At 42.4% G+C, this 17,267-nt stretch overlaps 2 protein-coding genes across 3 annotated transcripts in view; both read left to right on the forward strand.

Annotated features, from left to right (window-relative positions):
- The first annotated feature begins 110 nt into the window (after positions 1–110).
- fbxo22 (F-box protein 22) lies at positions 111–6,564 on the forward strand. 2 transcript variants are annotated; one of them, XM_019891286.1, is made up of 7 exons: positions 111–320; positions 547–679; positions 1,063–1,126; positions 1,237–1,329; positions 3,372–3,524; positions 3,746–3,908; positions 4,480–6,564. In XM_019891286.1, the coding sequence occupies exons 1-7, from the start codon at positions 190–192 to the stop codon at positions 4,871–4,873; spliced, it is 1,131 nt and encodes a 376-aa protein (XP_019746845.1). In that variant the 5' UTR covers positions 111–189; the 3' UTR covers positions 4,874–6,564. The 2 variants fall into 2 exon arrangements, with proteins under 2 accessions (XP_019746845.1, XP_019746835.1); XM_019891276.1 differs by having other exon boundaries at positions 112–320; positions 1,063–1,150.
- Positions 6,565–6,658: 94 nt separating this feature from the next.
- The window catches only part of LOC109528534 (transmembrane protein 266-like), a 37,378-nt gene continuing 26,769 nt past the window's right edge, over positions 6,659–17,267 (forward strand). The window contains exons 1-2 of the mRNA XM_019891262.1: positions 6,659–7,304; positions 8,277–8,406. Of these exons, the coding sequence (XP_019746821.1) occupies positions 8,393–8,406 (14 nt within the window). The 5' untranslated portion in view covers positions 6,659–7,304; positions 8,277–8,392. The remainder of the gene's footprint in view (positions 7,305–8,276; positions 8,407–17,267) is intronic.

The following is a 17,267-nucleotide window of genomic DNA, read 5'->3' on the forward strand; positions in this document are numbered from 1 at the left end:
ATCGTTTAGGGCAATAATTTAATGTTTTATCCTGACAAATTGTAGCGTCACTTGCTGTCACCTAATTCCTCCTGGCCAACAGGAGGCAGTATTGTATATTGGCGTTCCTCCCCGTAACAATTCCGGGTCAAAACACGAATGACGTGCAGGGCAGCGTTGTTCCCGAAATCCACGATTTGAGAGGGCAAAATGGACGATATTGCCGGTTTCGATTCATCTCCGTCGGATAACAAGGCGACGTACGTCCTGAGCAACGTTGTGGAGGTCGTCGAGCGAATTCTTACTTTTGTTCCGACCAAATCTCTGCTACGAATCGCAAGGTAGGGAAACGTTTTCTTACCCAAGTAGCAAACTCCACAGGCGCACAACATGGCTGTTTCGGGTTAGTGAAAGTGTTACACTGTGAAATGAAACACTTCTACGACATTATTTTGCTGGCGTCCATTTAAACGAAGTATGTTTATTTTAAACAACAGTTGTCAGCAGAGCAAATGCCCTTCCTCGCTATTAATGCAAACGGGATGTTTGTGTGGGTTACTTCAAAAGTGTGTGCAGGCTATGGAGCAACTGTGCCCGACGAGTGCTCAGAACTCAACAGCAGTTGACATGGGTTTCGGCCTGTGGTCCCTCTACCACGGAGGTTCATGCCCTCTGCAACATCCTGGCTGAAGAGGTGGAGGTAAAGGCTACAATTTAACACAAAGAATGTTACTGTTACTATACATTGTTAACTAAACAGCATGAGAGTAAGTTTAATGAGTTGAAGCGCTGCTGGTAAGCTTTGTCATGGAACGAAATAACTTCAAGGTACTGCTGCCTATGTTGTACATTTGATTGGATCTGGCAACCATTTTATTTACTGGTAAACACACAATATTACTGTGTATTATTCATTCATCAAGACAAACAAGCTTTGTCTTATTCAGTGGCAAAATATATACAGATTAAGCTACTATAGAAAATGAATTATAAATAAAAAGAAGAGTTCTAATGAGACACATATCTACCTTGGTAAACCCACTGAGTGATGTTTTAACACTAGCGCTTGACTTGTATTTACAGAAAGTATTTCTCCTGCCCAAAACGGTCTTAGTGATGATGGACTGCGAGGCCTTCAAGCTTCCAGGTTACTGCTACAGACAGAAAAAATGTTTGTATTCAATACTACAACAGTGTTTTGTTGCATGCTTGTTAACTTTGGATGAGCTGTAAGTGATCCATTTTTTTTTCTCAAAGCAAAGAGGAGCCGCCACAGTCCAGTTGAGAAGCTCATCCAAGTCTTCCCGAAAAATTGTGACATTATCGGCATTGCTAGTCCAGGAATTGTCTGTAAGTTTGCTTTCTCTTGCTCTGGAGATGCCAATCCTCACATTTTCAACTAAATTCGGCTGGCTAGCAGGCATGGTAACCTTACATGCATGGTCACATGATGCTTGGCAATTAACTATAACAAAACGTTGCCAGCGAGTAGGCATTTTTACAAGGAAGAATGCGATGGGCGTCATTATTTCTGCCCTTGCTTGATTCATATGAAAGGAACCCTAGTGAGCAGGCATGATTACTTTGCTCGGCAGAGTTATTTGGACCATCATTTGTGGTCCCGTGTTATCAATGTAAGACTTCAGAACTCAAGCAAAAAGTCAGCCAGTTAGCAGGTATAGTCAATTGTTGCCAAGCAGGCTTTGTTTGTAGGGCACTGAGAGTTCCCCAACCTTATTTCTATTAAACCTGGAAACTAAGATAAAAATTCAGCTGGCTAACAGGCACAGGCACTTGTTACTAGGCAATATTTGTTGCACACCATCATTGATATCCCCCTCTTTATTCTGAAAGAACTTAAGATGGCTAGCGGACAAGGTTTGTTTGTTAATAGAGAGAGTTTTTTTGAGGTGGGGGCACCATCATTTGTACCGAGGCATTATTGATATAAAACATAATTAAAATAAAACTTGAGCAAGCTTGTAGGCATGGTCCCTTGTTGCAAGGCAGAATTCGTTGAGCACCATCATCTGTGCTCCTGCCTTATTCGAATACAATTCCAGTCAGCTTGTGGTTTTGTTCACTCATTAACAGGCAGTTTTTTTGGGGGCATTATCATTTGTGCCCCCAGACTCTTCATGTCATGCTTTGCAACTAAAATAATAAATATTGCACAGTGTATCTGTTGCTAGGCAGAGATTTGGGTACCATAATTTCTGCCCCCCCCCCTAAAAAAATAGCCAAACAAACAAAAAAGGGAAAAACACCAGTCACGCCGTCTATGGGATTTCCTTGACAACAGCAGGCTCTCCAAATAGCAGAGAGAGGATCTCAAATTCTACGGTGGAATAATGCACACCTTTCAGGCAACTTGAGAAGAGGAATCGCCCGCTTTCCTGCAGACGGCTCGGCATTAATCATGCTACTGGTACTGAGTCAAAAGAAGGGCTGCCACCTCCCTGCCTTCTTTCGGTCATCCTTTCCTTCCCGTGATAGATGGCCTCGTCTGCGGCGCCCCGCGCTTGTCATTTCTTCACATAATCACAACCCTGCAGAGAAGTGACTCTACATCAGGCGGGGGCTCTCCTTGGCGTGGATGATGGCTGGTCGGGCTGCCGTCGTCGATCAGGCCTAATGGCGGCCCCGGCTGTTTGCCGTGACGCTCATTTATTGGAGATATTGCAGCTGGGAGGGGAGGGGGTTCAGCGTGGGGTCGCCGTGGCTCTAATTCAATTGGAGGAAATCTGTGATTGGATTATCTATGGCAATGTATGAAGGCTGCAATGACATGTAATAGGTTTCCTTATAGCCTGAAGTACAAGTTATTTATGCATGTTGGTTATGGACTGCAGGCCATTTGAAAAATGATCCACAGAGTGCAGCGTGCGGGACAAATGAAACATCCTTATGTGAAATGTTTTCTGTAATGTACACTTTCTTTCAAACATCAGCAAAATAGCCTTGAAGAATATTGAGTGAGTTCGTGCAAATGTACAGATTACGTGACTAATTTGCGGAATCTGGAAGACATGTTTTTAGCGCGTGTGAGCTCTAACATGTACTGTGTTTTTCGCTTGGGAGACACGTACGTTGCACGCTCACTTTGTCTATGTTGAGGTGCAAGTAAAATTTATTGAGATTTTTACTTATTTTACTGTGCGTGATGAGCCCCAGGGTCATTACCGACATGAGCCTAGTTGACATTTTTCAGTAAATTAAAAATTAATTACTCACATTCATGAGGTCTGCTGGGTTCCGTACTTAGGAGGCCATTGATTTGAGGTGCCAACGTTGAGAAATTCGTACAATTCATTTTAAACACTGGTTAACACAACTTTTGTTAAGTCTGATTGCTGTTTTTCACTCCTTTGTGTGTGCATGTGTGTTTGCAGTAACCCCGACTGGTTCTCGCTCCAGACCTCCCGAGGAGCATCAGGAAGGAGAGGCCGGCTTTGCTCTCATGTTTCCAAGCATGGAGGGCATCCACATCAGGCCTTTTCATTTCTGCCAAAAGTCCCTCTCACCAAGCACTCTAAAAGAAGCAGGTGAGTGGACACTCACAGGCCAATGTTGAGCAGTGGTTAAGAGACAAAAACTTAAATCAACATCATTGTCCTTTCAACAATACACATGCGTAATTTCACTACAACACAGTAAACACTGCTCCTTCATATTGGATTTCATCTTTAACCTCAGCTGACGACTACAAACGTACCATCATCTCCCGAAGTGTATTGAATTTTGTTTAATGGGCTTGTGCCAATAGGACTCATCGACAACCCAGAGTTAAGGGTGGTCCTCCTGTTTGTCTATGATGCGTACAAATCTGGAGGAGCGCGTTTCCTTGGCCAAATCCTGGAGCCTCTGGCCAAGAGCAAAGCTCTCATCGCAGGGGGACTTGTAGAAAGCGTCTTTCCCACCAGCTTCTGGTAAGAAACAACGAGCAGATCTCTGCATCTGGGGTTGAACGTGTGGAGTGTAAAAAGACATATAAATATGTCTTTGGGAATGAATGAGTTAAAAATCATCACTTTACAGGAGATCCCCCAAATTGCCTTTTGTTGAACCATTAATGTTGCATCATCAAAGAGAGTAAGCCATTTTCAATACTTAGAAGTGGTCAGTAAATTGTAAGAATAACACTGTAGCGGGTAGTAGCTTAGCATTTGTGAATGGGTCTTCGTTACACAAGTTCCGACTGTCTGCGAGGCCATGAAAGCATCTGAATGGATTTGAATGAATGAGTTCAGAACACTTAAGAACCGTAGCGAAAGTAGCAAGAGAGCTTGAGTTGAGACAACTATTGTAAAGGAATCAACGATGTTGTCGATCAGTCGATTCTTGTAATCAGTGATTACAAGAATCTGAAGTTGTTCACTCCCCAAGTACGTGTACGTATATGATCCAGTGTGTAATATCACCTGCCAATGTTTGAAGTTGATCAGCTCAAGCAGGTTCGTTGTATTCTTCCACCTTTGACAACATTCCCACTCTTTGTAGTTGTAGCCGGGGTGCTTACGGCGTGTTGGGCCTGGCACTCAGCGGCCCCAAAGTGCAGGGCGCCTCGGTGCTCTTGGACCAGGACGTCAGCAGCCCCAAAGCGGCCGAGGCCACCATCCGCAGGCTGAAAGCCGCCAAAATCCCCGAGAGGAACACCCTGGGCTTCATGTTTGCGTGCGTCGGCCGAGGGCAGAATTACTACAGTAACCAGAGCAACGTGGAGGCCGACGCCTTCCAAAAGGTGTTCCCTGGAGTTCCGCTGTTCGGCCTTTTCGGCAACGGTGAGATCGGCTGCGACCGCATCGTCAAAGATGACTACACGCTGTGCGACACCGACACAGACTGCCTGCAGCACGAGTACACCACGGTCATGACGCTGGTCCATTTGGGTTGATGGATAAAAACGAACAATTGAGCTGGAAAGCATTGCCGTTTACCCTTCAGCTGTCATTTTAATGGCAACCGCCGGGACTCCATTGCTTCCCTCTTAACAGTTACAATAGTTTAACATTGATCATCTCTTATCGTATCCTTCCGCGATGTAGCACTCTTGTAAAACATGTAAATATTTCGCTTAAACTTTTGCAAACATTTCAGTCAGATTTTGGGTCGCCTTACAGGGTTTTTGCTTTAAGAAAGAAAAAAAAAAAAGAACCTTGCGCTATTGTTGAGTTTTAGAGTTGTAGTTTCTTATCTAGCAAAGGCACTTTTTCTTCCTGTAATGAGGAGACGTCACTTTCCTTTCGCAAAGCCAAGGCAGTTTTGATACACAGTGTGAACAAAACTATTCGGACCCCTGCCCATCACACTTACAGGTACAGTATATCGTGTACCGGCATCCCAAAGAGCTCTTGTGTGAACTGAGGCTCTTTCACACTGCTTATAAAAAAATGCCAACTTTAGTCTTTTTCCTTGTCACTCCCATTTATACTGGACAGCAACCAAGTTAACTTTGCAAATTTCCCTTTCTTGGGTAACAACAGTTAGTTGGGACCTGTGTTTAAGGGAATTCTTCAATGTACCAGGGAGGTGAAGTTTGACACTTGATGGTGATTTCTTTTGTGTGAAACTTGCTCTTCCACTGTCTCCCCGCAAATATCTCACATGGTGTGAAGAGCGAGAGGTAAGTTCCTTGTAAATGCCTGATCTACTTTTTAATGACTCCGATGCGGGCAGAAGCAACTGTGCACATGGCTAATAATCCTTTGTATTTCTAAAGGCATTTCATAAGCCTCGGCTACTTCTATACCAAACTCCTTCATACATGCCTTTAATGGAGTGGGAACAGAAAGGAACCTCCCCACCAACTGTTACACTAAATTTGAAAATTGTCTGGAAATATACAAAAACAAAAAAACCTTTCCTTACAGTGTTCACATGAGGCAACACCTTTCATTGTTGTGTTTTGTGGACAGCTCTACCTGGTACAGCATTTTAAGCTTTTCCTCCAACCTAAGTGGAGACTGGAGACAGACAAAATAGTAGGCTTAAATGGCCCCGTAATAAATAACTGTTTTGGTACTGCCAGAGTGTTATAATGCCAGTAAAACTTTCCAAGGTTCGACAGGCTTCCTTGTGTAGTACGCTGACGTTTGCTGTGATCCTTATGTGGTGAAGGTGCAATTTCCACAAGTATCTATGATGCATTGTCACCTAAATATTGATATTATCTGCTGCTGTCTTTTGAAGAGTTCCAATATTTTTGCTCAAGTATACTGTAACAACCCTTCTACTGTAACAACCCTTCTTTAGCCCACCAGATGCTCCCATTAGGTATCTGTTGAGATCTAGTGCAAGAGCTCTAACGGCCTGTTAACCGGGTGGGCAACCGGTTGCCTGCCATGCAATTCTAAAATAACTAAAACAACAGAGGGACTTTATGAAAAGCCAAATACATAAAACCCACAAATGCTCAACCTCTGCTAAGCACTTGCACTGACTCTCAACAGATGACCCGTGAGTACAGTTTCCTTGGGGAAAGAAATGTCTCATGTTGGTTTATTTTTTTGTGTAATTTTCGTCTGGGTAGCAAGTGCACTTTTCTACACGATGTGCCAAAATCAGATCTGCTTAAATCTGCCCCCCCCCAAAAAAAAAATAATAAAACAAAATAAATCGTCAGATGTTTATGTGCTTGCTTTTTTTTAAATCCAGGTCCTACGCTGTGAAGCGAGCGTGGAACATGGTCAGCATCCATTGATTGATGTGCGCGCTAACCATCGTCGGGCTAATCCCGATGAGTGACAAGCGCTTAAGCCAATTGCCGCGAAGGCAAAACCTCTACTCCCATAGTATCTTTATTTTTGGAAACCATAAAAACGCTTTTCACAACGGAGAGGGGCGACCTAGCGATCGTAAAGCTAATAAAAACATTCGTGGCTCCCCACAGTCGACAATCGTGAGGGCAGCTCGTTGCGTGATTGACGGGCCCTCGTCCGTTTTTTTTTTTGTGTTTTTTTTTTTTTATATGTCGTGACTGGAGCGATGCAAATGTCACACGAATCATCGGTGAATGTCTTTATTATGCCGTTGGAGTGAGAATTCGCCCACATTGCTACCGTGGAAGGAAGCCGGATACACGTTTCAGCACCCGGACAGCTCCTCGTTCTTGCTCCCTCCTCCTCGTCCTCCTCCGCGGGACTCCCACTGAGCTCGCCGGGGAAGCCCTCCGCCGATCCGCGGCGTCATCTCACGGCTCCGATGGAGTTGATGGTGGTATCGAACAGGGCTCCAACTGCTACTGTGATGCCGGTCCACGATGCGTGTCGAGTTTGAGTTTCACCCGCGGGGAGCTTTCACTCTTCGGCCATGTGAGTCCCACTCAGGTGAGTAAACGAGCGGTTTTTTTTTCCTTCCACAAAACACACTTTGATTAGCTTGGGGGTAATTAAAAGAGAGGGGGAAAGCGGTTTCCAACCAGCACGCGCTTACGGAGCTAGATAATGAAGAGTCCTCAAAAGTTTAGACAAAATGTCGGCGTCTTTGGAATGTTATTCCCTACTTTAGTACTTTTCCCCCCCTCAAACCATTGATCTGAAAAACACGTCTCAGCGAATTGACTTCCAGCTGTGTGCTCGAACCTAAATATTTTTGATTGACATTGTCAGAGACGTATTTCATTTAACTAACAATAGGCCTCGTGCATGTTTAACATTGTCGCTGCCGTTCTCTTTATAGCTGTCGATATCATTGCTAACTTTGCCCGCCAAAACCACACTTTGTTCTGTGTAAGCTTGTGTGTTGGGGTTACTCAAATGTACAAATCGATACTATATTTGGATTTTTTAATGTATATTATCCATTAATTTTAAATATCGAATCAAATAAGGAAAAACAACAGTTCAAAATGATATAGTGTGGCTGTACCCCACTGCAAACTCCAACAATAATTTTTCCATTAAAACCTTTGGTCTTTTTTTTTTTTTTTTGAAAGACACACAAAAACTCAAAAAATGCCAAACACCATATTGTAAAATTACTACTACCTCTCTGATAGTTTCTGCCATTCAAAGTTGTATTCGATCTCATCGGATCATGCAAGTGTCGCTCAAGTTGAAACTGGTGAGTCAGAAAACCCTCACTTCTTGCAGGTCATAACGGTTCATGCAGCACAATATGATACTACTACTACTTGGTACTTTCACACCTTGAATGTTGGCAATGAAGCCTAAAGCTAACCTCATCCATCACACAGGCTTTATTTATTGCCTACCACCTCCATGTCAAGCTATACAAATATACTACACTGTTTACTTTTAAAGTGTCGCTTATTCCTCTTAATGTATTCTGCCCAACAGGTTTAACATGAAAACAGAATATACGGGGTGAATTACAGCACAAGAACACGAGGACGGACAGGTGGAAAAGTGGCAATAAGAAGTATCCATATCTCTTCTCCCGCTCACCAGACGACATGGCTAATGCTGGGTAAGTTCACACACACACACACACACACACACACACACACACACACACACACACACACACACACACACACACACACACACTCAAAACAGTCTCTGAGCTTATCACTCTTTCACCAAGAAGCTTCACTTCATCCTTACATTTATGTCCACCCACTCCCACAGACGCACAAACAATGGCTTTTGTGCAATAGTATTCTGTGGCTGTGTTTTTCTTTTTTTTAAAATGAATTTTGCCCTCAGTAACAATTTAGAATAGGCATATTAATTCATCGATTCATTCACCTTTAAAAATTCTGTCAAATGTTGATTAATCATGTCTTGCAGCAAAAAGTGCAAAATGGAGTGCACTTCTTTCAACTAGCTTGCTGTCTGAAGAAAAGCAACATGATGTCAGTTGTGAAAATTGAGCTACAGTACATCCATGCACAACTTCTACAGGCCACTACGGTTTTTTTTTACTTTGACACTGGTTTGGGAAAGGATTTTAAAACATTCGGGAAGATTCTGCCATGCATAAAAGAGTCACAATTAACCAGTTATTCAGTCACTCATTTTCTCTCCCCTTCGCTAAGGAAATGTAGTCAAATACCCATCCAGATTAATGATAATATGATGATACAATTGAATCCACAATGCATCTATTTAACTGGGGAATGACCCGATCCGATTACATGATCTGAAAACAGGGCAGAGCAGGTGGTTTTCCTCTGATCGTGAATCAGGGCAAAAAAAGTGACTCAATAATTCAAAGATTTACATATCTTCTCAAATGGAGCAGTCACAATTTAGTTTTGTATTACACAATGTTATGTATTGTTTTTTTTGGGGGGGGGTGGATAGCGTCAGAGTGGTAGTAAGAGCCACACACACACACACACACACAGAGGCACAGAGGTTCTGCCTGTACCGTGCTGCAGCAGAATGTAAATGTTTGTAGCAACAAGGACACACAAACAATGTGAAAAGAGTCAGGGTGAGCCAAAATCTACATCTAAAATAGCCGAAGTCTGCCTTGACTGCTATAAATCTAAATCACTGACCGGCATACAGGTTGAGAGAGCGACAGACAGGTTAGCAATTGTGACGCGTCCAAACAACGTGACTTCAAATTCAAAGTTTGAACCACTGTAAATGATTTGATGACGAACAGGCTTGTTTACGACTGTTTGCATTTAACAAGATCATAAACCAATCGTGTTGTTTGTAGACGAGAGAAGTCTCGCACACCCAACACAACTCCGTACCTGCATGGATTCGTCATTTTACCCTGCACACACCAATTGGTAATACACACAGCATGAGAAATTCTTCACGATAGTGACACAACTGCTAAGACAGGCAAAGTGAGCTTGTTGTGTTTTCTGCTGCTGGAGCTCTTTTCTTTCTGTAATTCGGTTGCCAATAAACTCCCAGAAGTTAAGCAGACGCATCGTCTTTTGCCTCATCCTCACTTTCCAATGTGAAAATCCATATTACCGCGCGTATGATTCGGCAGAAATCTTCCCCTTTTTCCCCCATTAAGCCTTGTCACAAAGCCATGAAGTTAGAACTCAGCATATGTTGTTTTAGGAACATCTGTGGCATGCGAGCTTGTCCCCACGTTTAAATGTGTCCATGAATTCCATTCATTTTCTCTAGCGCTTGTCCTCTTTCAGGGCCCAAGTGAGCTTGGGCTGATTTCAGGCAATATACCCCCCAAGAATGATCACCAGCCAATCAAAGGATGTGTCCAGCACAATGCTCAAATAAAACAAGATTCCTCATTAGTGGACTCTAGTCACTTTTTGATTGTGGCCCAGACCTGTAGTAGATTATTTGGACCAAAACTGATCATTTAACTAGCGCTGGAGATGCACTGTAGTTTTTTTTTTTTTTTTTTTTTAAACGGCGCATCTTTCCGGTCGTTATGGTTACAGGAATTGCAAGCATACAGGGAATACACAGAGAAATTGTGTGCTTTGTGGTGGGAATTGAGCCAATCAAATGGTCCGTCCTGAGCATCTTTGCATGTGGAGTGGGCGTTGTGAGGCAGGCAGGCGGTGATGAAAGAAGAGCGTGAGAACGAACACTTTAATTTCTATCAAAGCGGCACGGTGAGCTAACGGCACATCTGACTCACAGTTCTGAGGTTCCGGGTTTGAATCTTTGCTACCCTCCTTCCTGTGTGGACTACAAAAACTAGCACAGCACTTAAATAACATACCGGTGTTGCCATAGTTCAGAATATCGAAACTGTTGCACTTGTCTGCTTAATGAATTTCTTCAAAAGACCGACTATTGATGTTGCGCTTTACGAAAATGAAAACATTTAAACTGTTATGAACATTACTAAATATGTTTATAAAAAGTTTCTCATGCATACATCTCAGTCTGTCATTAATTGGGAAATTTGTCAAAAATGTGGACAAAAATATTTGGGTATGAATTGTAGTGCATACCGTACATAAAGATGACGTTTTCCTGAGCTGGTCTTTTTTAATTTTCCATTGAGGATCCCTGAATACGAGTCCGGATACAAAGTGTACTAATGTATTCAGCACATCATGTTTGGTAATCCAAATCCAACCCACTTCAATTTTATTGACAAAAGTCGGCCTGCCATTTATTGCCATTTACCTGATGTGCCTCGTTGAGCAACCCTATTTTCCAGTGTCTTTATTATCATGATTTACATCGAGTCCGAGATTTTCGTTTTATATTACTGAGAATTCGGCTGGGGTGTTGGGGGGGGCAGTCATGATTCATGAACAGCATCCAATAAAAGTTCAAACTTGTACTCACCTCGAGCTGCTTTGAACAGATGCCAAAGTAGCTGGATAGTTTTTGTTTTTTTTCAATATACACCAGCACATTCTAATACAACAAATATCATATATTAGCAGCAAAGTGGATGCGGAATTGGCATTTGTGAATCACAGTTGAAAGGTTCAGGGTTCGAATCCGGGCTCACGCTCTCCCTTGTGGCGTTTGCATGTTGTCCACTGAGAGAGGCTTCAGCTCAGTGATGTCTCTGAACCAGATAAGGTTTATAGAAAATATGCATGGGTTCCCTCATTTGAGAGAAAAAAAAAAGATGACCAGCATCATGAGCGAGATGCTCACTTGCTCGATGAAGAATATTCTTCAGTGGCTCTGCCTCGCAGTTACTTCCATGACCTTCTGTTTTGGCCACTGAAATCCCCAGAGCAACTTTTGTCTGGTAATGACCTTTCCTACCTGGCGCTCAATATTACAGTCCGCTATTTAATTTTATCTGCCTCCCTCAGGGGGATTCCACTCCCCTGAATATCACCTCGTTCTTTGTGTGTACATGGCTCACGGCTGTACGCGGCTCGTTAGTGTGTACATGTGCTAATGTTGTATTTGCAATTACCTAGCTGCTTTTTTGTGCAAGAGCATCAGGGGGTCTCAGAAAGGTCATGACGTGTATGTGTGAGAGCACAAAGCACAGCAATAAGATGTGGGTTTTTTTTTTGGGGGGGGAAAGCTTTGCACAAACAAGTTAACGATTTCATATTGTGCCTTTCATTTTTTTTCCTCCCTGCTCATTAATATTCCATTCATCCAATGAAAACTTTACTCAGGGCACGCACACGGTTAGTAGCACAAGAAAAAAAAAAATTATCATCGCTATCCAGCACAAATCAAGTCTCTTTAACTCTTCTACAGCATCCATTACAGCATGCATGTAGTCAATTCTGCAAATTGGGCAATGGCGTCATTTAGCGACTTCTCACGACTTTTAGAACAGCTACTTTCTTTACCGAGGAGTTGGAAACACTGATTCCACCTCATGTTAAATGGGAATTAGCACTCAAATGCCACCATTAAAAGTGACTTTTATCTAACCCCAAATAAAGTTCAGCTGTTCTAGCAGGATTTTACGGACTTTTTTTTTTTTTTTTTTTTTTGCTTTGAAGTTTATGTGCTGACATAGATTGCTATTTTGAACTGAAGTTTGCCTAATAGACCAGCTGAACTTTATTTGAGGATCAACCATTAGAACTTTGAATGGCATCAGGTGTGTGACGTCGAATAAAGTGAATTTAGCTAAAATATGTGAAAAATCATATTCAGAGCTTGGTGAAAACTATTCAGGTCAGGATGTCATTTGTTGTGTTCATGTAATATGTGATTCTGAATTCAGATCCTTTGACTGATTGTGTGTGTAATTATTATATTTATTTATTTATTTATTATTATTGTCATTGTTTTGCTGGCTCTTTACATGAGGGTTGGTGTGCAAAAGTGTCTAGGAGAAGCGTGGCTAGTAGACGAATCTTGTGACAGCCATCCTCAAACTGTGAGTGGGAATTGGTGAACTAAGCATTGAGGGTTTTTGTCATATACGAGCCTCACAGAGCGAACGATCCCTTTTCATTTACTCAAACAGTGCAAGTGGCATCTCCCTGCGCCCGTTTTCTCACATGTTAATGTAGTTTCTCATTTATTTATATTCACGTTTGTTGCTGCGTGTACACAAGTGTAGGCGGCGTTGCTTCCACGCACAAGTTGCTGAACAGACAATAAAAAGTTGCGATCGGCAGAAGCTCTTTTTTCCCCTTCAATATCTATTTTGTGGAATTGCACGATACATATTGCATTTGCTGTATGAGTCAATAGCGTCCCGGCCTTGGGTGGATTTGTTTTTGTGTATCTTCAAAGAAATGTGAGGACCTCTCGCTGCGGGAAATAATCCCATCAAATTGGGATAAGGGCAGCAGCTCTTGAGACAAGACTGCAATAACGTCCAATGCTCAGTGAAAGCTCTTTTCATTAACTAAGAAGGGGGAAAAAAAACCCACTGAAAAGCAATATAGTACTCATATGTCTTTGTCTTTTCTTTTCTTCTCATCTGGTTCTGAATTATTTTCCAATTCTGGACAATTTTTTTTTAATTGGAATTTTATGACAAATTCCAAATTATTCAACGTCTAAACTTTTTCGGGCGAGTCGTCAAACAAATACTGAAGAGCATCCATTTGGTTAGTCCAGCTATACTGTAGCGTACTCCACCAAAGAGGCTCAAAATTCTTTATCCAGCCTTAAAAAGCTACACATATATCGCTCTAATTTATAACAGATTTCCATCATGATTACGTCGATCGCCATTGACCGGTAGATCGCAGACTGGTCCCAAATCGATCGCGAGGAGTGTAGAGAAGAAAAAAAACAAACAACCATTTTTGTGTCTTTGTGCATGTTAGTATAATATTTGTTGTGTTAATGTATACTGCACCCTAATCATCCAATCAGTCTCACTTTCACAAAAAGTATTTAAAAACTAAACTAAAATAAAGCAGGTCACCTTAACCTACGTTGGCACGTGACCTGTGTCACCGGAAGTTGTTAACGCTCAGCAGTCTGCAATTGGAGCTAGTAATCAAAGCTGTTGCGCTATATCGTTTATCGTTATCATTATTCTAATTCAGAGTTTGTTTCATGTACAATTCACCGAGGGGACGGGCAAAGAATGGGAATCTGGATGGCCGAGAGAAGCATTTTAAAACGGTACGCGTGAGCTTTGATAGTTAACAGCCTTCAAAAGTATAGAAAAAAAAGTAGCATGCCTCTGTGTCAGGCTGTTTTTCATCATGACGTGGGTGTGTCTGTGCGTGCGTGTGCGTGGTAATGGTTCAATCGCGGGAGGTTGGTTGATCGAAAAGTAGATCTTCGGTCAAAAAAAGTTTGGAGCACCCCTGAGGTAAGTAGTTTGAAGAAAAATAAAATCACAAATGTTTTTCATGTAACCGTTAAGTTTTAAAAATGGCCAGTCCTAGCGTTAAGCTCTCTACAAATCTGGCACCACATGCTATGCTCAAAAGATGACATTTTGCCATAAAGACGATTTCTTCTGCTTGTTTATATCTATCTATCTATCTATCTATCTATCTATCTATCTATCTATCTATCATCTATCTATCTATCTATCTATCTATCTATCTATCTATCTATCTATACACACACATAAGTCACCCACGCACCTCCTGCCAGAGGCCGCGATGCCCTTGAAGAGTTATGGTCCCGCTTTATTAAATCAAAAGGTTTCAGAGTTGATGTTCGCACTGTATGTTTTAATAAACCGTTGTGGGTGAGTGAATGTGTGTGTGTGTGTGTGTGTGTGTGTGTGTGTGCGCGCACGCGCACCTTTACGTCTATCCATGTGTGTACCTTTCTCTCCTCTCCTCCTGTCTGTCCATCTGTCAGTGAAGTCAGTCAGTCATATTGCGTGCCTCTCCCGTGAATGCGTCAGGTCACTCGGTGCTCTCTCATCACAATTTGAAGCCCTCCGCAGAAACAAAGAACGATGAAGTGAAAAAACTGGATACAAAACGATTATCAGTTAAAATCAGTTCATGGGTCTGTTTTATTGTGCACACACATTCAATAGTTCATATCAGAGACCGTTTGAAGTCACTGCGAGCCAAAACATTACCCAAGATGATCCTGCATCATGAGATGATGTCACGAGAGATTCACCCTCCATTTCACTCTGATGTAGCCACTTCACAATGTTGTCTGTTTCCATTTTCAGTCTCTTAAGTTTTCCGTTTTTTCTTTATTTTTCTGTCATAGTTCTATTGGTTTTAAACATCACTTTGAATATTCTTTCCTATTCTTTGGAAAGACCTTGTGATGGATTAGTGGCTAACTCACAGTCCGGAGAGTTCTGTTCGATTCTCTCGGTTGAGTTTGCTGGTCGACAGGTGTCAATGCAAGTGTGAATATTTGCCGTTCGATTGTCTGGAGACCCGTTTAGGGTGTACGCCACGTCATGCCCACTGTCAGTTGAGATAAACTCCAGATGTCAAAGGACAAGTGTTGATGAGAATGGATGTCTGCCTCAAATCGTTTTTGATTTGATGAATCGAATCGAATCGTTACAATTTCAAATTGTCCTTGAATCGTATCGCACCCATGTATCAAGATTCGTATCGAATCATTTTTTTAATATCTGGCCCACAGTAAAATTGTTTGGACGTTGCTTAACTTGGATAAGATTGGGCTTGGGAGAGCTTTTGTATGTTGCTGCATATTAATGAACATGATAAAAGCAACAGCCGCACCAAATCGAATCCTTACATTTTTTTTTAAATCGTTACATCCTTAAATTGGATCATTTCTCCTGTATCAAAAATCGTATCGAATCAGCACTCCCTTAAAGGATGGCATGTAAAAAGAAATGCGCCCATCCGTAATTGAATAAATAATTGCTTCCGGCGACTATTTGCAGAAATGTGTGAATTCTTTGTGCTATTTTGAATTATTTCCGAGTGAATAGTCGCTGAAATAAATGTGCAAAAAAGCTGACTTGAACAGAATGTGGCGGCTCCATCTTTATGGTTCCTCATCATCTCCTTTCATTGCCCTCATCCTTCCCTCTCCCCCGCCATCCATCTTCCCCTTTCCAATCTCCACCTCCCTCCCATTCATTTATTACCTCCACTTTTCACATGCAACCCTCCCCGTCTCTCTCAGCACCATTTCCCCTCTTTGACTGCTCAGAGCTCTCCTCTTTTTGTTTGTTGTCCCCCTGAGCTTGTTGCATAACCCCTGACATGCGCCCCCAGCTCCCTCTCTCTACTTCCCCTCCCTCGCCTGACTTCCTTTGACGTTTGAAGGCGAGTGGGGATCTACTCAGCTGACAAAAGGAAAGGCAATGACGTCACATCAGACTCGATACACCAGCATCTGCTCTGGTCTAAAAATACAACACAAGCATCCACACACACACACACACACACACACACACACACACACACACACACACACACACACACAATCACTCGCATACACGCACAGAGTCAGTCTGCGGCCGCGTTCAACATTTGTTTCCTCCTCCGTGCTCAATCGAGGCGGCCTAGCTTTTGCACAACTGGGTCTTGTAGGCAAGCTGGTTATGCTGCTTGCCTACCATGGTGTTAGGCTCTAATTTTGTTTTTTTTTGTTTTTTTTGTTTTGATTTTTTACGTGAGAGACACTAAAATGGATCAAGGCGCATGGTGCTTATTTACGGTCGCTCAGTCGTCAAGCAGATTTGCCATTGTAAAATTTTGGGGTATACGTCAGGAAATAAAATATTAACGTGAACCTGTTGCTATGCCTTCTCCCGAGCATTGAAATTTTACGCTTTGCTTCAATGGCCCATTTTGATGCTTCTCTTGCTCTCTCTCCTTGATTTGGATCTGTCTCCTTAGAGAAGTAAATACAAGAGATCCTCATTCTCCATTGTTTATAGCGTGTCTCGTTCCTGACTGACGTGTTCAGTGCAGCATGGCTTTTCCTCTTTCCCCGTGACATTTTACTCAAATTCTTTGCAAAGACAAAACTCTGGTAAAACGAATGTTTGTGCTACAAATCTGACACCAATTTCACCAGTTGACACAAATTCTGTACTCAGGTCTCTTATAAGAGGATACACCAAAGGGGTTTGAAGGACCCAGGCCAGATTGGCCACTTTGGTTTGAAGAAAAGGAGAACTCCAGGTGCAGGTATTGTACTCTGACAAAACCTGCTCGGGAATTTGACCAAATGAGCCGCAATTGTAAGCCATCGCTGAGTCCGAAAGCTTTATTGCCAATGGGCCAATGGCATGCACGGTAGGGCCTGCAGCGTTCATCCTCCGCCTACACTGTCGGCGGAGAATGACGTCAAAGTTCAATTATCCTATTGAGGATTTGCAATGAAAAAGGAGCTGTTAATTGCCGCTTGCATCTTTAATTACATATGTGTAGATACTGCATATTTGGCATTTTTTTTTAATGTGCTCATTCATTCATTCATTCATTTTCCGAACCGCTTGATCCTCACTAGGGTCGCGGGGGGTGCTGGAGCCTATCCCAGCCGTCTTCGGGCAGTAGG

The sequence above is a fragment of the Hippocampus comes genome, unplaced genomic scaffold (genome assembly GCF_001891065.2).
Source record: "Hippocampus comes isolate QL1 unplaced genomic scaffold, H_comes_QL1_v1.1 scaffold275, whole genome shotgun sequence".
Lineage (NCBI taxonomy): Eukaryota > Metazoa > Chordata > Actinopteri > Syngnathiformes > Syngnathidae > Hippocampus > Hippocampus comes.